Here is a 19,606-nt window from a genome sequence, read left to right on the forward strand (position 1 = left end):
TTTCACGAACATGAATAAATAATATATATACATATCTTTTTATAATCTTAAACTATCTTTTCCATTTATAAAATTTAAGTGCTAATATCCAAAGACTTTTCGAAATGTTAAGAATAAAAACATTTTATTCAGTTTGCTATAAAGGCGAAACACATTAAAACATACACACAGACTTTCGGAACCATTATGGAAGTGGAAGAAAAGAACAATCTCTTCAGTTAGTTTATATAAAAATGCTTTCTCGCATGGTACAAAACAATGGGAAAAGCGATTTTGAAAAACATTTTGGCAAATACTGCGCACCTGGCCAGGCCAACACACTCGCTAACAGACAATAACACGTTACTCTAGAATCCAGACACACTAGATCTGAAGGTTGCGCATTCCACCATTGATGCCACCCTGCTCAACGCTCCAGATGACCAACTGTCCGTCGACGCCAGAAGTGGACACTTTGTTGGCGCACGCTTTGTCCCCGGCGTAAAGTCGCACGCTTGTGATGGCGTTCTGATGAATAGAGTCCACCACCGTGTCCGTATTCTCAGTACGCATGTTGCGATCCATCGACTGGAATATGCGCATGGCGGTAATGCCGCTGGCTTCGCGTTTCTGCGACTTGTCCAACTTGCCGCTTAGCACGAGCTTCCCATCGGCCGTAAGACTGTAGAGAAGCGGGACACAGCTGTAGCCGGCCACCACGACGGAGGAGGGCGAAACCCACTCGCAGGAGAGGAAAGGCAGGTAGCCGGTACGGCAGCGAACTACAGCGTTTCCATTGGTTGCATCAGCAATATTGACGCAGCTATCGTGGCCAACCCAGCATACCTTGTTGCCATCGCTGGAGAAGCTAACACTGTTAATCCATCCTCCGCCGGAAGTTTGCGAGTTGCGGAATTCCGCCATCAGCTGACCAAGAGGCTTTCGGTTGCCCCACGGCGTTGGCGTTGGTGGCTCTTCGATGTCCTTGATAAAGGCAGAGAAGACTCGCACTTTGTAATCCGTGGATCCGGCCACCAAAAGAACATTGTTCGGGTGCCAGTCCAACGACGTGACCGTCGATCGGATGGGCTTCTTAATGTGCTTGGACACCCACCAGTCGTTTTCAGACTCGAAGTAGCACACAGAAATGAGACGGGCACCCGATCCCACAGCGAACTTATTTTCTGACGGCGACCATTTAACACAAGTAGCCGCCCGATTGATGCGCAGTAGCACTAGCGTCGGCTTCCACTTGCCGTCCTCACCTTGGGACCACACATAGGCGTTTCGGTCGGCGGCACAGCTTACGATGCGGTTGGTGTTCTTGGCCCAGTCTATGCCCATCACCCGCAAATCATGCTGGTTGAGCACGTCCGCCAACTTCCAGTCGTTGCCATCGCGGCTGTATATGTGGATCTCATGGTTGTTCGGCGATAAAGCAATCTCTGCAGAGGCACAAAGCAAGTGAGTCACAATGGATGAGTAATTGGGAACAACTGGTGTGCCACTTACGCGTGCGGTCCTTGTTCCAGGCGTGGCAAGTAATGGAGGCCAGGGAGGTGCCAAACGTAAATGTCTCAGCCATCGTGGGGGCTAAATGCACTTGGAATGCAGAATGATGTCAGGATCCTACCACACGTAGTTTCTTCGGTTCGCCGGAGTTTTCCGTTCGAGTGGGCGTTGTTTCGCAGGCGGAGCTTCTATCTAGGTTTAATCGCGGACTCTGGGCCGTCTACACGATTAAGCTAGCGTTGGAGGGATAGAGAGCTCAGGTTTTCCTGCACAGGTAAGGAAAATCCGCGTTAAAAACTTTACCGAAAAGTAAAATGCACAATTTAATCACCCAAAGTGAAGCAAAAGTATCGGCGTTAGGGATGGACTTGCACCGTCGCCGCCATCGGCAGCGGCGCATCAGCGATAGTTGACCCTGTGGCAACTACTAGGTAGACCCCCGAAGACGCAATGCGGTCACACAGAACAAAACAGAGTTCGCGCCCAGCCGCTTGTAAACAATTGGGAACCGCAGATCCAAAATGACCGAAATTTGTGCGGCTATGGAGGCGCTGTTCCCCTGCCGGGAAGCTACTATCGAAACACTGGGGGACCTGATAGGAGACTGCGAAGACGTCTACCCTTCGGCCATCTACCTCTTCGGACACAGTGGAACAGGAAAGACATCCATAACACGGGAGTTTCTCAGGGAATGTGGCAGGAGGCAAAAGGTGAGGACCGCCCACTTGAACGCCATCGAGTGCTACACCACGAAGATCATGCTGGAGAACCTATTGGATTCGTTAGCTTCCGGGCAAGGTCCCATCAAAGCCGACAACATGCTGGATTTTGTGGAGCAACTGCGACGGTGGCACGACGATCCAGAGGGACTTTCAGAAGGCTTCCTCATTGCCGTGGATAACGCAGAACGCCTCCGAGACATGGACGCTAATGTTTTGCCGGTGCTTCTTCGATTGCAACAGCTCACCAAACTTAATCTGTGTGTTATTCTCATGTCGCAATTACCCTTTGAGAAGTTCTACAACAAAACTGGTCTGAGCGATGTGATCATTCTCCATTTGGCCCAGTATAACAAGGGAGAGACTCAGCGGATCCTGGCATCTGATTTTTCCCAGATGCGTGGTAATTTAATTAAAAAATATGCCAAAGAACATGATCGCTTAGAGATATTCAAGGAGGTCATGACCGAGGACTTCTACAATAACTATATGAACATATTCCTCAGCGTTTTTTACAAAGCATGTCGGGATTTACCAGAGCTTCAATTAACTGCAAGGAAATGCTTTTCAATCTACTTGGAGCCTGTGCTGGATGGCAGTGTAGAGGCTACAGACATATCCCGCCTTTGGCGACATATCGCAGGTCCTCTTCGATCGGCTCTTACACAAATCTACATGCGCATTGAAAAGCCACTAGACGAGGCTGAAGGTTCGACCAACTTAGAGGATCAGAGTGTCCGTAAAATGGCCCAGTCGCTGGAACTGCCGTACTATGCCAAGTATCTGCTGATTGCTGCATTCCTAGCCAGTCACAATGCCGCGAATCAGGACAAGCGTCTCTTTGTCAAGCACCACGGGAAACAGCGCAAGCGAATGCAGACTGTTAACGCCAGAGCGAAGGTGGGTCTATAGTCTGTTAGTCTCACAAGAAATTACAATTGAATTCTATTTTAGACCACCGAGAAAATGTCAACATTTGTGGGTCCTAAATCCTTTAGCATCGACCGTCTTCTGGCTATTTTCTACGCTATTCTCGAGGAGAAAGTGGGTTTAACATGCAATCTTCTATCCCAGATCTCAACCTTGGTCCACCTCAAACTGCTTAGCTTTGTCTCCGGCGAGCAGAACATTATGGACGGCTCCGCTCGGCTGGAGTGCACGGTGGGTTTGGAGTTTGTTCTTCAGATCGGAAAGGTGGTGGGCTTTAATGTCCGTCAATACCTCTGTGACTTTATGTAATGTTAAAGTTTAAGTTTAATCTTTTCTGAATATATTCAATAAATAGTCTGGTACATCGCTGATGTGTATTGTTTCCGCTATCATTGTGTCCCGGCTGCGCAGCTGCAGCAATCCATTTTTTAACGTTTGGTTGCTTAACATTAGGGTATAAGGCACCCCTAGCATATCCGATTCTGACAGGTACTCTGATGGTCGCTGCGAAGACTCTTTGGTTAACTCAAAGCCACTTTCTTTGCAGAGGCGCAATCCACTTTGGCTGATGACGTTCGTCAAGTGCAGGCATAGATCCCTCAAGTCCTCGGATAGACTAGACTCTCCGTCAAGGCAGGCGATTCCGCATTGATAAGGAGCTAGAATACGGTTTAGCAAAAGAGATTGGGTTTCTCGTCTATGATCGCATCCATCCAAAAGCAATGCTAAGGAAAAAAAAAACGTTTATTAACTCATCATTTAATGTTTTAGTTCTTATTACCAAAGGTAGCCGTTTCAAGCTCAATAGTAGATCGTATTACTGTTGGAATAACACGCTCGCCAGTTCGGGAATCGGGCAAAATGAAGTCTTCATTGTCTTCCATCTTAACGAGACTCAGTTTCTCCACAACAACTTCTCCTGCTTCTCCATATTTGGATGTGATGTCAATGGCCTGATACATTTTAGAGTCGAGGTCCTCCGGCAAAGGACAGGGAAGAATGCTAAACCTACTGGGGTCCGATGAGAGTCGCATCCACCAGATCTTACTCTCACGTTGCATGTTGTAGAAGTGTTCCAGGGCGCGGTAGGGTTCTACCAGAAAGTCTGTTGTTAAAACTGTACCCGGCCCATTAATTCTAAACAGTGCATTATCGTTGAGGACACACGAATTTGTGTGATGTTTGATCAACGTAGGGCACTTTGCCTTTCTGGGATGGTCTTTAAGAAGCTTTCTAAAATTGTTAAGAAACTGTGGGCTGCGAGCAAAGAAGAAACGATGGAGGTTGGAGTCTGAGCTAGAATTCTCGGAGCTCCCCAGATGTGCGGCTAGTGGTCGCAGATTTAACCACTGCTGCTGGAGAAGTTTGGAGTAAACTATCCCATGGGAAAACAGCTCCAGTTGATTATCTGCCAGCGAGCGAATGAAGCCTGCGGAGGCCAGGGACGTCAAGCAACGCTGAATACGATTCATTGTTCCAAAGGAATGTTGCCTGGCGGGGAGACAAAGTAGTCCTCATCCGTCACTTTGGCGTTGCTCAGAACTTTGCCACGACAGTCGCCCTCTGTCACCAAGTCGTTGCGTAACTGGAGTTGCTGCTGCTCCAATACCGTATAAAGTGGACGAACGTTGTCGGTTTGGATGTGGGTTATCTTGTCCGCAAACTGGATGCTGCTTTTAAGGGTTTCTAATGCCCGCTCGCTGTCCAGATCCACCAAAGCCAGGCGCTCTAGCAATTGAATGCTCTTTGGGTCAAGTTCTATTTCGTTGGCACTGGTATTCGGGAAGGCGGCCTTTACTGGTGTCTGCGGAACCTTGGTAGGGTGGGTAAGTTGCTTGAAGTTCAATTTCTCGGGTCGGACTTTCGTTTTAGTTGCAAATTTGCAATAAAAACGTTTATTTAACAGCCGCAACATCCTCACAAATACTAGAAACCCCAGACCCCACGAGCAGAGTTGCCCATCTTTTAAATATTTCAAAATATTTTTTTTATTTTGGCCTAAAAAGTAATAAAACAAAGAATCGTTGAAATTTCAATTCAATATTTTTACGTTTAATTATTAAGATTATAAGGTTTTTAAAAATTGTTTTAAATTTGTATTAACCTTTCCATCAAAACAGTAGCAAAGGTGTCTTTGGTCACACTAATTTTTCTATTTATTTATTTTGCTTTTCAGATGGACCACGCTACTGCAGATTTAAAGGAATTTATCACTGATCTTGTAATGCCCCACCAGCGGTGCAATGTCAACATCATTTCGGACCACATCACCATGCTGGATGGCACAAAGATCAAGAAGCAGCATACGCGGAAGCGGAGAGCCCACAAATCAGCGACTCTGAACCGTCGGGAATATGCTAAGTTAGGCTTAAATACGCTTCCTACAAGACAAATGAAGTATGAAGATGCCCTGCCACTTAACAGTCTATGGAAGGGATACATTCAGGAGCATTTGGGATTGAGGGAAGGCGATCAGGTTCCCCAAGTCCACGATTCGCGGTACGAGGAGTTCAGTAAACAATTGGTTAAAATGGATTTGCATGGCGCCCAGCTGACTGTTATTCAATCTAAATGCAAAACCCTGGAAGGACTACATGGAATATGCGTAATGGACACAAAAAACATTCTAAAACTTCTTGGCCTTGATCATCGTATAAGGTCCATACCGAAGAGCGAATGCGTCTTTGGATTAAAAGTAGGCAACATGGACTTCACCATCTTTGGCCAACACCTCAACATTCGACCCGCGGAAAGAAGTGTGAAAAAAATAAAGAGTTATGTAGAGCCTTTCAAATAAAATTAAAATGTATTATTTTTAGTAATAAGACATAGAAATACACATTGTTACATTAGGGGTCCAGTCCAGTCTTCGGAGTTTTTTATTTCCGAAAACTCATGAATGATAAGGATGCTCTGATTTTTCTTTTTTTTTTTTTACGACTGTAATAAATTATTGTTATATTTGCTTTTTAGAATGGAAACAAAATTTTTGCAAATGATTATACTTATTGTGATATTGGTGCATTTTTTTCTACTATTGGTAATCTTCTACGTATGTTTATATTTGGATAAGCCTGCTGCAGCCGAGGACCGAACTTCCGATAAATACGAATCTTCAGCACAGCTTAGAGCACAAGATCCAGACCTTCCACACGCCTCAGGTCCAACAGAAACAATAGCACAGTCTAATGGTACCCCAAAATCCCAAACTTCCACGGTGACAGGGTCAATAAGTAACTCGTATCCCAATGGGAATCCTGTAATACCATTTTGGAAATTAAAAAGGGATGTAACAAGTGAAACTAATACGGCAATGAGAATGTTACAGGAAACATTTATACCAGGCTCTGTTAAAGATTCCAGAGATGCAAGGTCTCAAGAGGAACTTACTGTTCTTAATCCGAAAAAACTTTCAAGACCAACGAATACCCCAATAAGATCGAACAGAATTTTGAACAACAGCGACATTGTAAGTATTTTAAATCCGAATAATGTAACAATGCCAAATAAATCAGTTAGGAAAAGCTCAAGAGAAAAAATGGATGCATCCAATCCAAATATAAAAAATACATCAGAGAAGAAAGAATATCTACGTAAAAAAACTACAAGAAAGGAAATATTCATATCCAATCCGAATAAAGAAAATACATCAGAGAAGGAATATGTTCGTAAAAAAACTACACGAAAGGAAATTTTTATATCCAATCCGAATAAAATAACTACAAGAGAAAAGACAGTATATAAAGGAGAAAAAACCACAAGAAAGGAAATATTTATAGACAATCCGAATAAAGAAACTACACCGATAAAGACAGTAGCTGAGACCACAAGAGAAGAATTAAATATACCCAATCCGAATAAAGAAACTACACCGATAAAGACAGTAGCGGAGACCACAAGAGAAGAATTAAATATACCCAATCCGAATAAAGAAACTACACCGATAAAGACAGTTGCTGAGACCACAAGAGAGAAATTAAAAATACCCAATCCGAATAAAGAAACTACAACGGAAAAGACAACAAGTACTAGTAGAAAAACAACCAGAGAAGAAATAATTATTCCAAATCCTAATAAGGAAACAACACCAGGAACGTCTAAGCCAGAACCGCAGAAAACAACACGGGAGGAACTGAATCTTTCAAACCCAAACAAGGTTACTACACCTCCATTTAAAAAAACAACAAGGGAGGCAATACTTATTCCCAATCAATTTTTAGTTTCTACAACACGAAAAACGAAATCTACGAGGAAGCCTATTGTTGCAACAAATCCATTTAAGGATACGACTACATTCTTCACAAAATCAACAAGGGATGAAATTGAAGTTCCTAATACATTAGGAGACTCCGGAATATCCAAAACATCTAGAGCTTCATTATACATTTCAAATCCATTTGAACAAACAACCAGAGATTTATTATATATTTCCAATCCATTTGAAGAGGCAACTGCTGGAACAACAAGGGCACCAATAGTTGTTTCCAATCCGTTTGAACATGCACCAACTTCGCCAACCACAAGGAAGCCAGTGGCAATTCCAAATCCATTCGAAGATTCTACATCACGAACGGTGGGAACTACGAGAGGGGAACTTATAATTCCAAATCCGTTTGGGCATTCAACTGGAATGGGCGTAGACGACACTACCAGAGAGGCGCTAGTGGTTCCAAATCCCTTCGAACCAACAGCGACATCGTCTAAAACCACAAGAAAGCCAATGGTTGTTCCAAATCCTTTCGAGAATTCCATATCTACAACGTCGGGTACAACGAGAGAGGAATTAATGATTCCCAATCCATTTGAAGGCAATACAACACAAAATCCCTTCGCTCCCACAACGACTAAATTAAAAACTACAAGGAAACCACTGGCAATTCCAAATCCTTTCGAGGATTCGACGACGCCGGGAACAACGAGAATAGAACTAATGATTCCCAATCCATTTGAAGGCAATACAACACAAAATCCCTTCGCTCCCACAACGACTAAAATAAAAACTACAAGGAAGCCACTGGCAATTCCAAATCCTTTCGAGGATTCGACGACGCCAGGAACAACGAGAATGGAACTAATGATTCCCAACCCATTTGAAGGCAATACAACACAAAATCCCTTCGCTCCCACAACGACTAAATTAAAAACTACAAGGAAACCACTGGCAATTCCAAATCCTTTCGAGGATTCGACGACGCCGGGAACAACGAGAATAGAACTAATGATTCCCAATCCATTTGAAGGCAATACAACACAAAATCCCTTCGCTCCCACAACGACTAAATTAAAAACTACAAGGAAACCACTGGCAATTCCAAATCCTTTCGAGGATTCGACGACGCCGGGAACAACGAGAATAGAACTAATGATTCCCAATCCATTTGAAGGCAATACAACACAAAATCCCTTCGCTCCCACAACGACTAAATTAAAAACTACAAGGAAACCACTGGCAATTCCAAATCCTTTCGAGGATTCGACAACGGCGGGAACAACAAGAAAGGAACTATTGATTCCCAATCCGTTCGAAGGCAATACAACACAAAATCCGTTCGCTCCCACAACGACTAAATTAAAAACTACGAGGAAGCCACTGGCAATTCCAAATCCTTTCGAGGATTCGACAACGGCGGGAACAACAAGAAAGGAACTATTGATTCCCAATCCGTTCGAAGGCAATACAACACAAAATCCGTTCGCTCCCACAACGACTAAATTAAAAACTACAAGGAAGCCACTGGCAATTCCAAATCCTTTCGAGAGTTCGACATCGGCGGAAATAACAAGGGAGGAACTTATGATTCCCAATCCGTTTGAAGACACAACTAGCATGGAAGGCGAAAACACAACCAGAGAAGCGATAGTGGTTCCCAATCCTTTCGACAACACAGGGACTACTTCGAAAACGACAAGGAAGCCAATGGTTGTTCCAAATCCTTTCGAGAATTCCACATCCACTACGGCGGGAACAACGAGGGAAGAACTTCTGATTCCCAATCCTTTTGAAGACACAACTAGTATGGAAGAGGAAAACACAACAAGAGAAGCGATAGTAGTTCCCAATCCTTTCGGCAACACAGGGACTACTTGGAAAACGACAAGGAAACCATTGGTTGTTCCAAATCCTTTCGAGAATTCCACATCGACAACAGTGGGAACAACGAGAGAGGAGCTTATGGTTCCCAATCCGTTTGAAGGCACAACTAGCATGGAAGGGGAAAACACAACCAGAGAAGCGATAGTGGTTCCCAATCCTTTCGATAATACTGGGACTACTTCGAAAACAACAAGGAAGCCAATGATTGTTCCAAATCCTTTCGAGAATTCCACATCCACTACGGCGGGAACAACGAGGGAGGAACTTCTGATTCCCAATCCGTTTGAAGACACAACTAGTATGGAAGAGGAAAACACAACAAGAGAAGCGATAGTAGTTCCCAATCCTTTCGACAACACAGGGACTACTTGGAAAACGACAAGGAAACCATTGGTTGTTCCAAATCCTTTCGAGAATTCCACATCGACAACAGTGGGAACAACGAGAGAGGAGCTTATGGTTCCCAATCCGTTTGAAGGCACAACTAGCATGGAAGGGGAAAACACAACCAGAGAAGCGATAGTGGTTCCCAATCCTTTCGATAATACTGGGACTACTTCGAAAACAACAAGGAAGCCAATGATTGTTCCAAATCCTTTCGAGAATTCCACATCGACAACAGTGGGAACAACGAGAGAGGAGCTTTTGGTTCCCAATCCGTTTGAAGACACAACTAGTATGGAAGAGGAAAACACAACAAGAGAAGCGATAGTAGTTCCCAATCCTTTCGGCAACACAGGGACTACTTGGAAAACGACAAGGAAACCATTGGTTGTTCCAAATCCTTTCGAGAATTCCACATCGACAACAGTGGGAACAACGAGAGAGGAGCTTATGGTTCCCAATCCGTTTGAAGGCACAACTAGCATGGAAGGGGAAAACACAACCAGAGAAGCGATAGTGGTTCCCAATCCTTTCGATAATACTGGGACTACTTCGAAAACAACAAGGAAGCCAATGATTGTTCCAAATCCTTTCGAGAATTCCACATCCACTACGGCGGGAACAACGAGGGAGGAGCTTATGGTTCCCAATCCGTTTGAAGACACAACTAGTATGGAAGGGGAAAACACAACCAGAGAACCGATAGTGGTTCCCAATCCTTTCGACAACACAGGGACTACTTCGAAAACGACAAGGAAACCATTGGTTGTTCCAAATCCTTTCGAGAATTCCACATCGACAACAGTGGGAACAACGAGAGAGGAGCTTATGGTTCCCAATCCGTTTGAAGGCACAACTAGCATGGAAGGAGAAATCACAACCAGAGAAGCGATAGTGGTTCCCAATCCTTTCGACAACACAGGGACTACTTCGAAAACGACAAGGAAGCCAATGGTTGTTCCAAATCCTTTCGAGAATTCCACATCCACTACGGCGGGAACAACAAGGGAAGAACTTCTGATTCCCAATCCTTTTGAAGACACAACTAGCATGGAAGGCGAAAACACAACCAGAGAAGCGATAGTTGTTCCCAATCCTTTCGATAATACTGGGACTACTTCGAAAACAACAAGGAAGCCAATGATTGTTCCAAATCCTTTCGAGAATTCCACATCCACTACGGCGGGAACAACGAGGGAGGAGCTTATGGTTCCCAATCCGTTTGAAGACACAACTAGTATGGAAGGGGAAAACACAACCAGAGAAGCGATAGTGGTTCCCAATCCTTTCGACAACACGGGGACTACTTCGAAAACGACAAGGAAACCATTGGTAGTTCCAAATCCTTTCGAGAATTCCACATCGACAACAGTGGGAACAACGAGAGAGGAGCTTATGGTTCCCAATCCGTTTGAAGGCACAACTAGCATGGAAGGGGAAAACACAACCAGAGAAGCGATAGTGGTTCCCAATCCTTTCGATAATACTGGGACTACTTCGAAAACAACAAGGAAGCCAATGATTGTTCCAAATCCTTTCGAGAATTCAACAACGGCGGGAACAACGAGGGAGGAGCTTATGGTTCCCAATCCGTTTGAAGACACAACTAGCATGGAAGGAGAAATCACAACCAGAGAAGCGATAGTGGTTCCCAATCCTTTCGACAACACAGGGACTACTTCGAAAACAACAAGGAAGCCAATGGTTGTTCCAAATCCTTTCGAGAATTCAACAACGGCGGGAACAACGAGGGAGGAGCTTATGGTTCCCAATCCGTTTGAAGACACAACTAGCATGGAAGGAGAAATCACAACCAGAGAATCGATAGTGGTTCCCAATCCTTTTGACAACACAGGGACTACTTCGAAAACAACAAGGAAGCCAATGGTTGTTCCAAATCCTTTCGAGAATTCGACAACGGCGGGGACAACGAGGGAGGAACTTATGGTTCCCAATCCGTTTGAAGACACAACTAGCATGGAAGGCGAAAACACAACCAGAGAAGCGATAGTTGTTCCCAATCCTTTCGCTAATACTGGGACTACTTCGAAAACGACAAGGAAGCCAATGGTTGTTCCAAATCCTTTCGAGAATTCCACATCGACAACAGTGGGAACAACGAGAGAGGAGCTTATGGTTCCCAATCCGTTTGAAGGCACAACTAGCATGGAAGGGGAAAATACAACCAGAGAAGCGATAGTGGTTCCCAATCCTTTCGATAATACTGGGACTACTTCGAAAACGACAAGGAAGCCAATGGTTGTTCCAAATCCTTTCGAGCATTCCACATCGACAACAGTGGGAACAACGAGAGAGGAGCTTATGGTTCCCAATCCGTTTGAAGACACAACTAGCATGGAAGGGGAAAACACAACCAGAGAATCGATAGTGATTCCCAATCCTTTCGACAACACAGGGACTACTTCGAAAACAACAAGGAAGCCAATGGTTGTTCCAAATCCTTTCGAGAATTCGACAACGGCGGGGACAACGAGGGAGGAACTTATGGTTCCCAATCCGTTTGAAGATACAACTAGCATGGAAGGAGAAATCACAACCAGAGAATCGATAGTGGTTCCCAATCCTTTCGACAACACAGGGACTACTTCGAAAACAACAAGGAAGCCAATGGTTGTTCCAAATCCTTTCGAGAATTCGACAACGGCGGGGACAACGAGGGAGGAACTTATGGTTCCCAATCCGTTTGAAGATACAACTAGCATGGAAGGGGAAAATACAACCAGAGAAGCGATAGTGGTTCCCAATCCTTTCGACAACACAGGGACTACTTCGAAAACAACAAGGAAGCCAATGGTTGTTCCAAATCCTTTCGAGAATTCAACAACGGCGGGAACAACGAGGGAGGAACTTATGGTTCCCAATCCGTTTGAAGATACAACTAGCATGGAAGGAGAAATCACAACCAGAGAATCGATAGTGGTTCCCAATCCTTTCGACAACACAGGGACTACTTCGAAAACAACAAGGAAGCCAATGGTTGTTCCAAATCCTTTCGAGAATTCAACAACGGCGGGAACAACGAGGGAGGAGCTTATGGTTCCCAATCCGTTTGAAGACACAACTAGCATGGAAGGAGAAATCACAACCAGAGAAACGATAGTGGTTCCCAATCCTTTCGACAACACAGGGACTACTTCGAAAACAACAAGGAAGCCAATGGTTGTTCCAAATCCTTTCGAGAATTCGACAACGGCGGGGACAACGAGGGAGGAACTTATGGTTCCCAATCCGTTTGAAGACACAACTAGCATGGAAGGGGAAATCACAACCAGAGAAACGATAGTGGTTCCCAATCCTTTCGACAACACAGGGACTACTTCGAAAACAACAAGGAAGCCAATGGTTGTTTCAAATCCTTTCGAGAATTCGACAACGGCGGGGACAACGAGGGAGGAACTTATGGTTCCCAATCCGTTTGAAGACACAACTAGCATGGAAGGCGAAACCACAACCAGAGAAGCGATAGTGGTTCCTAATCCTTTCGACAACACAGGGACTACTTCGAAAACAACAAGGAAGCCAATGATTGTTCCAAATCCTTTCGAGAATTCCACATCGACAACAGTGGAAACAACGAGGGAGGAGCTTATGGTTTCCAATCCGTTTGAAGACACAACTAGCATGGAAGGCGAAACCACAACCAGAGAATCGATAGTGGTTCCCAATCCTTTCGACAACACAGGGACTACTTCGAAAACAACAAGGAAGCCAATGGTTGTTCCAAATCCTTTCGAGAATTCAACAACGGCGGGAACAACGAGGGAGGAACTTATGGTTCCCAATCCGTTTGAAGACACAACTAGCATGGAAGGCGAAAACACAACCAGAGAAGCGATAGTTGTTCCCAATCCTTTCGATAATACTGAGACTACTTCGAAAACAACAAGGAAGCCAATGATTGTTCCAAATCCTTTCGAGAATTCCACATCGACAACGGCGGGAACAACGAGGGAGGAACTTATGATTCCCAATCCGTTTGAAGACACAACTAGCATGGAAGGGGAAATCACAACCAGAGAAGCGATAGTGGTTCCCAATCCCTTTGATAACACAGGGACTACTTCGAAAACAACAAGGAAGCCAATGGTTGTTCCAAATCCTTTCGAGAATTCGACAACGGCGGGGACAACGAGGGAGGAACTTTTGGTTCCCAATCCGTTTGAAGACACAACTAGCATGGAAGGGGAAATCACAACCAGAGAAACGATAGTGGTTCCCAATCCTTTCGACAACACAGGGACTACTTCGAAAACAACAAGGAAGCCAATGGTTGTTCCAAATCCTTTCGAGAATTCAACAACAGCGGGAACAACGAGGGAGGAACTTATGGTTCCCAATCCGTTTGAAGACACAACTAGCATGGAAGGCGAAACCACAACCAGAGAAGCGATAGTGGTTCCTAATCCTTTCGACAACACAGGGACTACTTCGAAAACAACAAGGAAGCCAATGGTTGTTCCAAATCCTTTCGAGAATTCAACAACGGCGGGAACAACGAGGGAGGAACTTATGGTTCCCAATCCGTTTGAAGACACAACTAGCATGGAAGGCGAAACCACAACCAGAGAGGCGATAGTGGTTCCCAATCCGTTCGACAACACAGGGACTACTTCGAAAACGACAAGGAAGCCAATGGTTGTTCCAAATCCTTTCGAGAATTCCACATCGACAACGGCGGGAACAACGAGGGAGGAACTTATGGTTCCCAATCCGTTTGAAGACACAACTAGCATGGATGCAGAAAACGCTACTAGAGTGTCGCTAGTTATTCCCAATCCGTTTGATCATCCATGGCAAGCTATAAAAAGCACAAGAAAGCCCTTGATTATTCCAAACCCGTTTGAAAATATGGCAACAACAAGGGATAGGTTTCACTTAAGTAACCCCTTTATGGACTATGAAGATGTTACCAGGACGACAGGAGGAAAAACAACGTCAAGGACAACTCGAAGCCCAATAACGTCAAAGACAACTAGAAGCCCAATAGTTATCCCAAATCCGTTTGTGAGTGCCACAAGGACAACGGGAAAAGGAGCAACGAAAACAACGAGAGAGCCAATAACTATCCCGAATCCTTTTGAGGCATCTACACCAAGAAAGGTTATAAGTGTTTCCAATCCTTATATGGGAACAACAAGGGACAGGTTCCACTTTAGTAACCCGTTTATGGATTATGAAGATTCTACAAGGACGACAGGAAGAACAACAACGTCAAAGACAACTAGAAGCCCAATAGTTATCCCAAATCCTTTTTTGAGTGCCACAAGGACAACGGGAAAAGGAGGAACAAAAACCACCAGAGAACCAATAACTATCCCAAATCCTTTTGAGGCTCCTAAAAAGACAACTGAAAATTCAAAAACGAGTAAGACAACGAGAAAGCCTTTAATTATACCGAATCCGTTTGAGGTTTCTGTATGGACGACGTCAAAAACAACAACGACGAAGATTACGAGAGAGCCAATAGTTGTGCCAAATCCTTTCAAAGCTCCAATGACATCTACACCAAGAAAGGTTATAAGTGTTTCCAATCCTTATATGGGAACAACAAGGGACAGGTTCCACTTTAGTAACCCGTTTATGGATTATGAAGATTATACAAGGACGACAGGAAGAACAACAACGTCAAAGACAACTAGAAGCCCAATAGTTATCCCAAATCCTTTTTTGAGTGCCACAAGGACAACGGGAAAAGGAGGAACAAAAACCACCAGAGAACCAATAACTATCCCAAATCCTTTTGAGGCTCCTAAAAAGACAACTGAAAATTCAAAAACGAGTAAGACAACGAGAAAGCCTTTAATTATACCGAATCCGTTTGAGGTTTCTGTATGGACGACGTCAAAAACAACAACGACGAAGATTACGAGAGAGCCAATAGTTGTGCCAAATCCTTTCAAAGCTCCAATGACATCTACACCAAGAAAAATAATAAGTGTTTCCAATCCGTATATGCCAACAACGAGGGACAGGTTTCACTTTAGTAACCCTTTTATGGAGTATGAAGATTATACAAGGACGACAAGAAGAACAACAACGTCAAAGACAACTAGAAGCCCAATAGTTATCCCAAATCCGTTTTTGAGTGCCACAAAGACGACAGAAAAAGGAGCAATGAAAACAACGAGAGAACCAATAACTATTCCAAATCCTTTTGAAGCTCCTAAAAAGACAACTGAAAAATCAAAAACGAGTAAGACAACCAGAAAGCCTTTAATTATACCGAATCCGTTTGAGGTTTCTGTATGGACGACGTCTAAAACAACAACAACGAAAATAACGAGAGAGCCAATAGTTATCCCAAATCCTTTCGAAGCTCCAAAGACGTCTACACCAAGAAAGGTAATAAGTATTTCCAATCCCTATATGGGAACAACAAGGGACAGGTTTCACTTCAGTAACCCGTTTATGGATTATGAAGATTATACAAGGACGACAAGAAGAACAACAACTTCAAAGACAACGAGAAGCCCAATACCGTCAAAGACAACTAGAAACCCAATAGTTATCCCTAATCCGTTTTTGAGTGCCACAAGGACAACGGGAAAAGAAGCAACGAAAACAACGAGAGAGCCAATAACTATCCCGAATCCTTTTGAGGCTACTAAAAAGACAACCAAAAAATCAAAGACGAGTAAGACAACAAGAAAGCCTTTAATTATACCGAATCCGTTTGAGGTTTCTGTATGGACGACGTCAAAAACAACAACGACGAAGATAACGAGAGAGCCAATAGTTGTGCCAAATCCTTTCGAAGCACCAAAGACGTCTACACCAAGAAAGGTAATAAGTGTTTCCAATCCCTATATGCCAACAACGAGGGACAGGTTTCACTTTAGTAACCCGTTTATGGAGTATGAAGATTATACAAGGACGACAAGAAGAACAACAATTTCAAAGACAACGAGAAGCCCAATAACGTCAAAGACAACGAGAAGCCCAATAGTTATCCCTAATCCGTTTTTGAGTGCCACAAGGACAACGGGAAAAGAAGCAACGAAAACAACGAGAGAGCCAATAATTATACCGAATCCTTTCAACAGTTCTAGAAAAACAACAAAAAAATCGAAAACGACTCAACCAACGAGGAGGCCCATAATTATACCGAATCCATTTGAGCATTCTACAAGAGATCCAAGACCAACAAGATTAAACATATTTATTTCCAATCCGTTTAAAGCATCTACTCCAAGAAGGGTAATACATGTTTCCAATCCCTATATTCCTGTGAAGAAAACTACCAGAGAGAGGTTCCACTTTTATCACCCGTTTCTGGAGTACGAATTCTTACCGCAATAATATTATTGTAATATTGGCATTCAACAACCGCATACACAACAGCTAGAAATCGGTATGATTTATGACTACAAAGTCACCAATTCGTATTTATATCTGCATTTTAAAAATTTTTGTATTTCAGTTTTACGTAAGCAGGTTGTGAATGGACTTAAGACTTTGTTGGTCGCTGTCATGTGTGGATGGTCTATGAGAAGCTTTTTAAGATTGGGATCTGCTACCTGATAAGGTTGGAGCAAATCAGCCAAATAAGCAAATCAATTTGTACCAGGACGGTAACCAATCCAAGAGCAGATTCTCATTGCTCATAGCAATGTTTTATGGGGAGAGTTTAAAAAACTCTTTGTTCATAATCGGATGAAGTTCGTGGACTTTTGGCAAAGCTAATACTTTAAATCGCAGGCTATCCTTAAAAGTGACATCGGAAGAAGATCTGCCTTTTATAGTAAATTGACACAAATTTTATGTTTTATATATGAAGAGGATTTTTTAAATTGTAACGTGAATTGTAATTGTTTGTGACAATAAAATTTGTTTGTTTTGAATATATTAGTTTTTCCTTTTAAATCCTAAAAAGTATCTTTGCTCTTAGAAAGAACCTCATTTTATGGTTAAAAATTCCCAAAATAAATTCAACTTTTTTAGACAACTGTATCAATTTTTAGTTTACATAATACAACATGATAGTTTCTAGCTATTCATTTTTTCTTTCCACTGGGAACTAAAAAGTTAAGAGTATCAAAAGTGGAACACTTTGAAATTAAATTTCAAAAAAGACGTCTATTGCGCCAGTGTTTCACTTTACAACACTCAAAAACGATATGTTTCTTATCGTTATCTGTCTGTCTACCTTATGGATCAAACCAATCGATATTTGATAAAAATAAATATTTTTGTCATCCCTAGACAAAAAGCGGCATTCTTAATATTTTTTCTCTATTTGTCTCTGAAGGCAAAAAACTAGCGATATGCCTTATGCTAATCAGCCGTCTGTGCAAATAACCGAGCTGACCGATGACAACGTTAAGTTCGTCTTGGAGGATACTGAGTTGAGCGTTGCGAATAGCCTGCGACGTGTGTTTATTGCTGAGACGCCGACGCTGGCCATTGATTGGGTGCAACTGGAGGCCAATTCCACAGTACTGTCGGATGAGTTCCTGGCGCACCGCATCGGCTTGATTCCGCTTATCTCCGACGATGTGGTGGAGCGTCTGCAGTACACTCGTGATTGCATCTGCCTCGACTTTTGTCCCGAGTGCAGCGTAGAGTTTACCCTGGACGTAAAGTGCAACGAGGAGCAGACGCGCCACGTGACCACCGCCGATCTCAAGTCGAGCAACGCCAAGGTGTTGCCCGTGACGTCGCGAAATCAAGGAGAGGAGGACAACGAGTACGGGGAGAGCAATGACGAGATTCTGATCATAAAGCTGCGCAAGGGTCAGGAACTGAAGCTTCGCGCCTACGCCAAGAAAGGATTCGGCAAGGAACATGCCAAGTGGAACCCTACGGCAGGTGTTTGCTTTGAGTATGACCCTGACAACTCTATGCGCCACACGCTATACCCAAAACCAGATGAATGGCCGAAGAGTGAACACACCGAGTTGGAGGATGATCAGTATGAAGCTCCCTACAATTGGGAGGCCAAGCCGAACAAATTTTTCTTTAACGTCGAGTCCTCCGGTGCTCTCAAGCCTGAAAATATCGTGGTAATGGGCGTTCAGGTGCTAAAAAACAAGCTGTCCAATCTGCAGACACAGCTCAGCCACGAGTCACAAAACGACGCTCTGGCCGTTTGAGTCGTGTTCCATTTTAACACACAAATGTTTATTATAAGTAAAAAAATGTATTGCCTAATCCTTGAACAAACTGTCTATGTTAATGCCCACTCCTGCATCCCGTTTGGTTTTGGGCGGAGTCGGTGGGGAGGAAGATTTAGTAGCTTGGCTTTCGCTTGCCTCCTTAAAATCACTCAAAAGCTGAGTTTTCGTTTCTGTGTCGAGCTCTGGAGCTGCTTCCTCTGGGGTGGCCTCCAATCGGGACTGCTGACGCTGCTCGGCCAACAAGTCCAGAGCGGTTTCGTAAATTTTCTGATCGTCCAAAGCACCTTGGGTCTTCAAGTTCTGATAGATCTGAACGAACTGTTGCGACTGGGAGCTACGCCGGTTGTCAAGCAAGGATATCGTTTCCTGGGGCTTGTTCTGCCTATGAAGCTTCCTGAATAGATCGTAGATTAGAGTCTTGGAGAGGCAAAATCATGAGAGACTTACGCTCGCACCACATCTTCGCCGTAAAATATTTTCTTCACTGGGACCTCGGGTGCGACCCTGTCGAATCGGGGCTCCGCCTTGGGAGGAAATGCGGCATAAACATCGTACCAAATGGGCTTGTCCTCAGCTTTCATGGCGCCGCCTCGGAGAAGGCCCTGCACTCTGAAAAACAGCTGTGTCAGAAAAGATTAAATAATTCATGCCAATAAGAACCTTGTGAAGATAGTCCCAATCTTTTCCAGTCTGCTTTGAGCCATGTTGGACAAGTTTTAATTGATAGTTATGCAAGGAAACCACCGGGAAGTGTTTTTATTTGTTTACAGGTTATGGAATAAAATCCACAAGATCCACAGATTCGCAGCGCTAGTGGTGTGCAAATGTTTATAAAAAGGGCTGCCCAAGCA

General features: G+C 43.7%; 8 protein-coding genes across 13 annotated transcripts; 4 read left to right on the top strand and 4 right to left on the bottom strand.

Moving 5' to 3' along the window:
- Positions 1 to 105: 105 nt before the first annotated feature.
- On the bottom strand, positions 106 to 1,911 carry LOC6498424 (actin-related protein 2/3 complex subunit 1A-B). Of its 2 annotated transcripts, XM_014906636.3 has the most exons (3): positions 1,823 to 1,911; positions 1,492 to 1,757; positions 106 to 1,424 (listed from the first exon to the last, which is right to left on the bottom strand). In XM_014906636.3, exons 2-3 carry the CDS (start codon positions 1,562 to 1,564, stop codon positions 364 to 366), a joined length of 1,134 nt encoding a protein of 377 aa, XP_014762122.1. In that variant the 5' UTR covers positions 1,565 to 1,757; positions 1,823 to 1,911; the 3' UTR covers positions 106 to 363. The 2 variants fall into 2 exon arrangements, with proteins under 2 accessions (XP_014762122.1, XP_001962782.1); XM_001962746.4 differs by having other exon boundaries at positions 1,492 to 1,843.
- Positions 1,912 to 1,973: 62 nt separating this feature from the next.
- Positions 1,974 to 3,511, top strand: LOC6497089 (origin recognition complex subunit 5). The gene is made up of 2 exons (XM_001962745.4): positions 1,974 to 3,110; positions 3,165 to 3,511. Exons 1-2 carry the CDS (start codon positions 2,013 to 2,015, stop codon positions 3,447 to 3,449), a joined length of 1,383 nt encoding a protein of 460 aa, XP_001962781.1. The 5' UTR covers positions 1,974 to 2,012; the 3' UTR covers positions 3,450 to 3,511.
- Positions 3,464 to 4,612, bottom strand: LOC6502470 (DNA polymerase subunit gamma-2, mitochondrial). Its single transcript, XM_001962744.4, has 2 exons — positions 3,922 to 4,612; positions 3,464 to 3,865 (listed from the first exon to the last, which is right to left on the bottom strand). Exons 1-2 carry the CDS (start codon positions 4,610 to 4,612, stop codon positions 3,465 to 3,467), a joined length of 1,092 nt encoding a protein of 363 aa, XP_001962780.2. The 3' UTR covers position 3,464.
- LOC6502469 (glutamyl-tRNA(Gln) amidotransferase subunit C, mitochondrial) lies at positions 4,609 to 5,111 on the bottom strand. Its single transcript, XM_001962743.4, has one exon. It carries the CDS (start codon positions 5,053 to 5,055, stop codon positions 4,609 to 4,611), a length of 447 nt encoding a protein of 148 aa, XP_001962779.1. The 5' UTR covers positions 5,056 to 5,111.
- A 163-nt stretch (positions 5,112 to 5,274) lies between these two features.
- On the top strand, positions 5,275 to 5,939 carry LOC6502415. The gene has a single exon (XM_032455289.2). The coding sequence runs from the start codon at positions 5,317 to 5,319 to the stop codon at positions 5,935 to 5,937; it is 621 nt and encodes a 206-aa protein (XP_032311180.1). The 5' UTR covers positions 5,275 to 5,316; the 3' UTR covers positions 5,938 to 5,939.
- Positions 5,940 to 6,109: 170 nt separating this feature from the next.
- Positions 6,110 to 17,480, top strand: LOC26514994 (mucin-2). Of its 5 annotated transcripts, none has more exons than XM_044716147.1 (3): positions 6,110 to 14,723; positions 15,138 to 16,990; positions 17,060 to 17,480. In XM_044716147.1, the coding sequence occupies exons 1-2, from the start codon at positions 6,115 to 6,117 to the stop codon at positions 16,936 to 16,938; spliced, it is 10,410 nt and encodes a 3,469-aa protein (XP_044572082.1). In that variant the 5' UTR covers positions 6,110 to 6,114; the 3' UTR covers positions 16,939 to 16,990; positions 17,060 to 17,480. The 5 variants fall into 5 exon arrangements, with proteins under 5 accessions (XP_044572082.1, XP_044572081.1, XP_032311175.2 ...); XM_044716146.1 differs by having other exon boundaries at positions 6,110 to 10,449; positions 10,828 to 16,990; XM_032455284.2 differs by having other exon boundaries at positions 6,110 to 9,873; positions 10,252 to 16,990.
- Positions 17,481 to 17,903: 423 nt separating this feature from the next.
- On the top strand, positions 17,904 to 18,797 carry LOC6502416 (DNA-directed RNA polymerase II subunit RPB3). The gene has a single exon (XM_014906762.3). The coding sequence runs from the start codon at positions 17,904 to 17,906 to the stop codon at positions 18,729 to 18,731; it is 828 nt and encodes a 275-aa protein (XP_014762248.1). The 3' UTR covers positions 18,732 to 18,797.
- LOC6498423 (probable 28S ribosomal protein S23, mitochondrial) lies at positions 18,738 to 19,588 on the bottom strand. Its single transcript, XM_001962738.4, has 3 exons — positions 19,416 to 19,588; positions 19,203 to 19,364; positions 18,738 to 19,149 (listed from the first exon to the last, which is right to left on the bottom strand). Exons 1-3 carry the CDS (start codon positions 19,457 to 19,459, stop codon positions 18,786 to 18,788), a joined length of 570 nt encoding a protein of 189 aa, XP_001962774.1. The 5' UTR covers positions 19,460 to 19,588; the 3' UTR covers positions 18,738 to 18,785.
- Between the last annotated feature and the right edge of the window lie 18 nt (positions 19,589 to 19,606).

The sequence above is a fragment of the Drosophila ananassae genome, chromosome 3R (assembly GCF_017639315.1).
Source record: "Drosophila ananassae strain 14024-0371.13 chromosome 3R, ASM1763931v2, whole genome shotgun sequence".
Lineage (NCBI taxonomy): Eukaryota > Metazoa > Arthropoda > Insecta > Diptera > Drosophilidae > Drosophila > Drosophila ananassae.

Bases quoted from the DNA above. Each gene is read 5' to 3' on its own strand.
- LOC6498424 (XM_014906636.3), bottom strand. From the start codon at position 1,564: ATGGCTGAGACATTTACGTTTGGCACCTCCCTGGCCTCCATTACTTGC. The intron at 1,425-1,491 runs GTAAGTGGCACA...GTGCCTCTGCAG, and splicing joins CTGGAACAAGGACCGCACGC to AGATTGCTTTATCGCCGAAC.
- LOC6497089 (XM_001962745.4), top strand. From the start codon at position 2,013: ATGACCGAAATTTGTGCGGCTATGGAGGCGCTGTTCCCCTGCCGGGAA. The intron at 3,111-3,164 runs GTGGGTCTATAG...ATTCTATTTTAG, and splicing joins CTGTTAACGCCAGAGCGAAG to ACCACCGAGAAAATGTCAAC.
- LOC6502470 (XM_001962744.4), bottom strand. From the start codon at position 4,612: ATGAATCGTATTCAGCGTTGCTTGACGTCCCTGGCCTCCGCAGGCTTC. The intron at 3,866-3,921 runs GTAATAAGAACT...TTTTTTCCTTAG, and splicing joins GCTTGAAACGGCTACCTTTG to CATTGCTTTTGGATGGATGC.
- LOC6502469 (XM_001962743.4), bottom strand. From the start codon at position 5,055: ATGTTGCGGCTGTTAAATAAACGTTTTTATTGCAAATTTGCAACTAAA.
- LOC6502415 (XM_032455289.2), top strand. From the start codon at position 5,317: ATGGACCACGCTACTGCAGATTTAAAGGAATTTATCACTGATCTTGTA.
- LOC26514994 (XM_032455288.2), top strand. From the start codon at position 6,115: ATGGAAACAAAATTTTTGCAAATGATTATACTTATTGTGATATTGGTG.
- LOC6502416 (XM_014906762.3), top strand. From the start codon at position 17,904: ATGCCTTATGCTAATCAGCCGTCTGTGCAAATAACCGAGCTGACCGAT.
- LOC6498423 (XM_001962738.4), bottom strand. From the start codon at position 19,459: ATGGCTCAAAGCAGACTGGAAAAGATTGGGACTATCTTCACAAG. The intron at 19,365-19,415 runs GTTCTTATTGGC...GCTGTTTTTCAG, and splicing joins ATTGGGACTATCTTCACAAG to AGTGCAGGGCCTTCTCCGAG. The intron at 19,150-19,202 runs GTAAGTCTCTCA...CGATCTATTCAG, and splicing joins GGCGAAGATGTGGTGCGAGC to GAAGCTTCATAGGCAGAACA.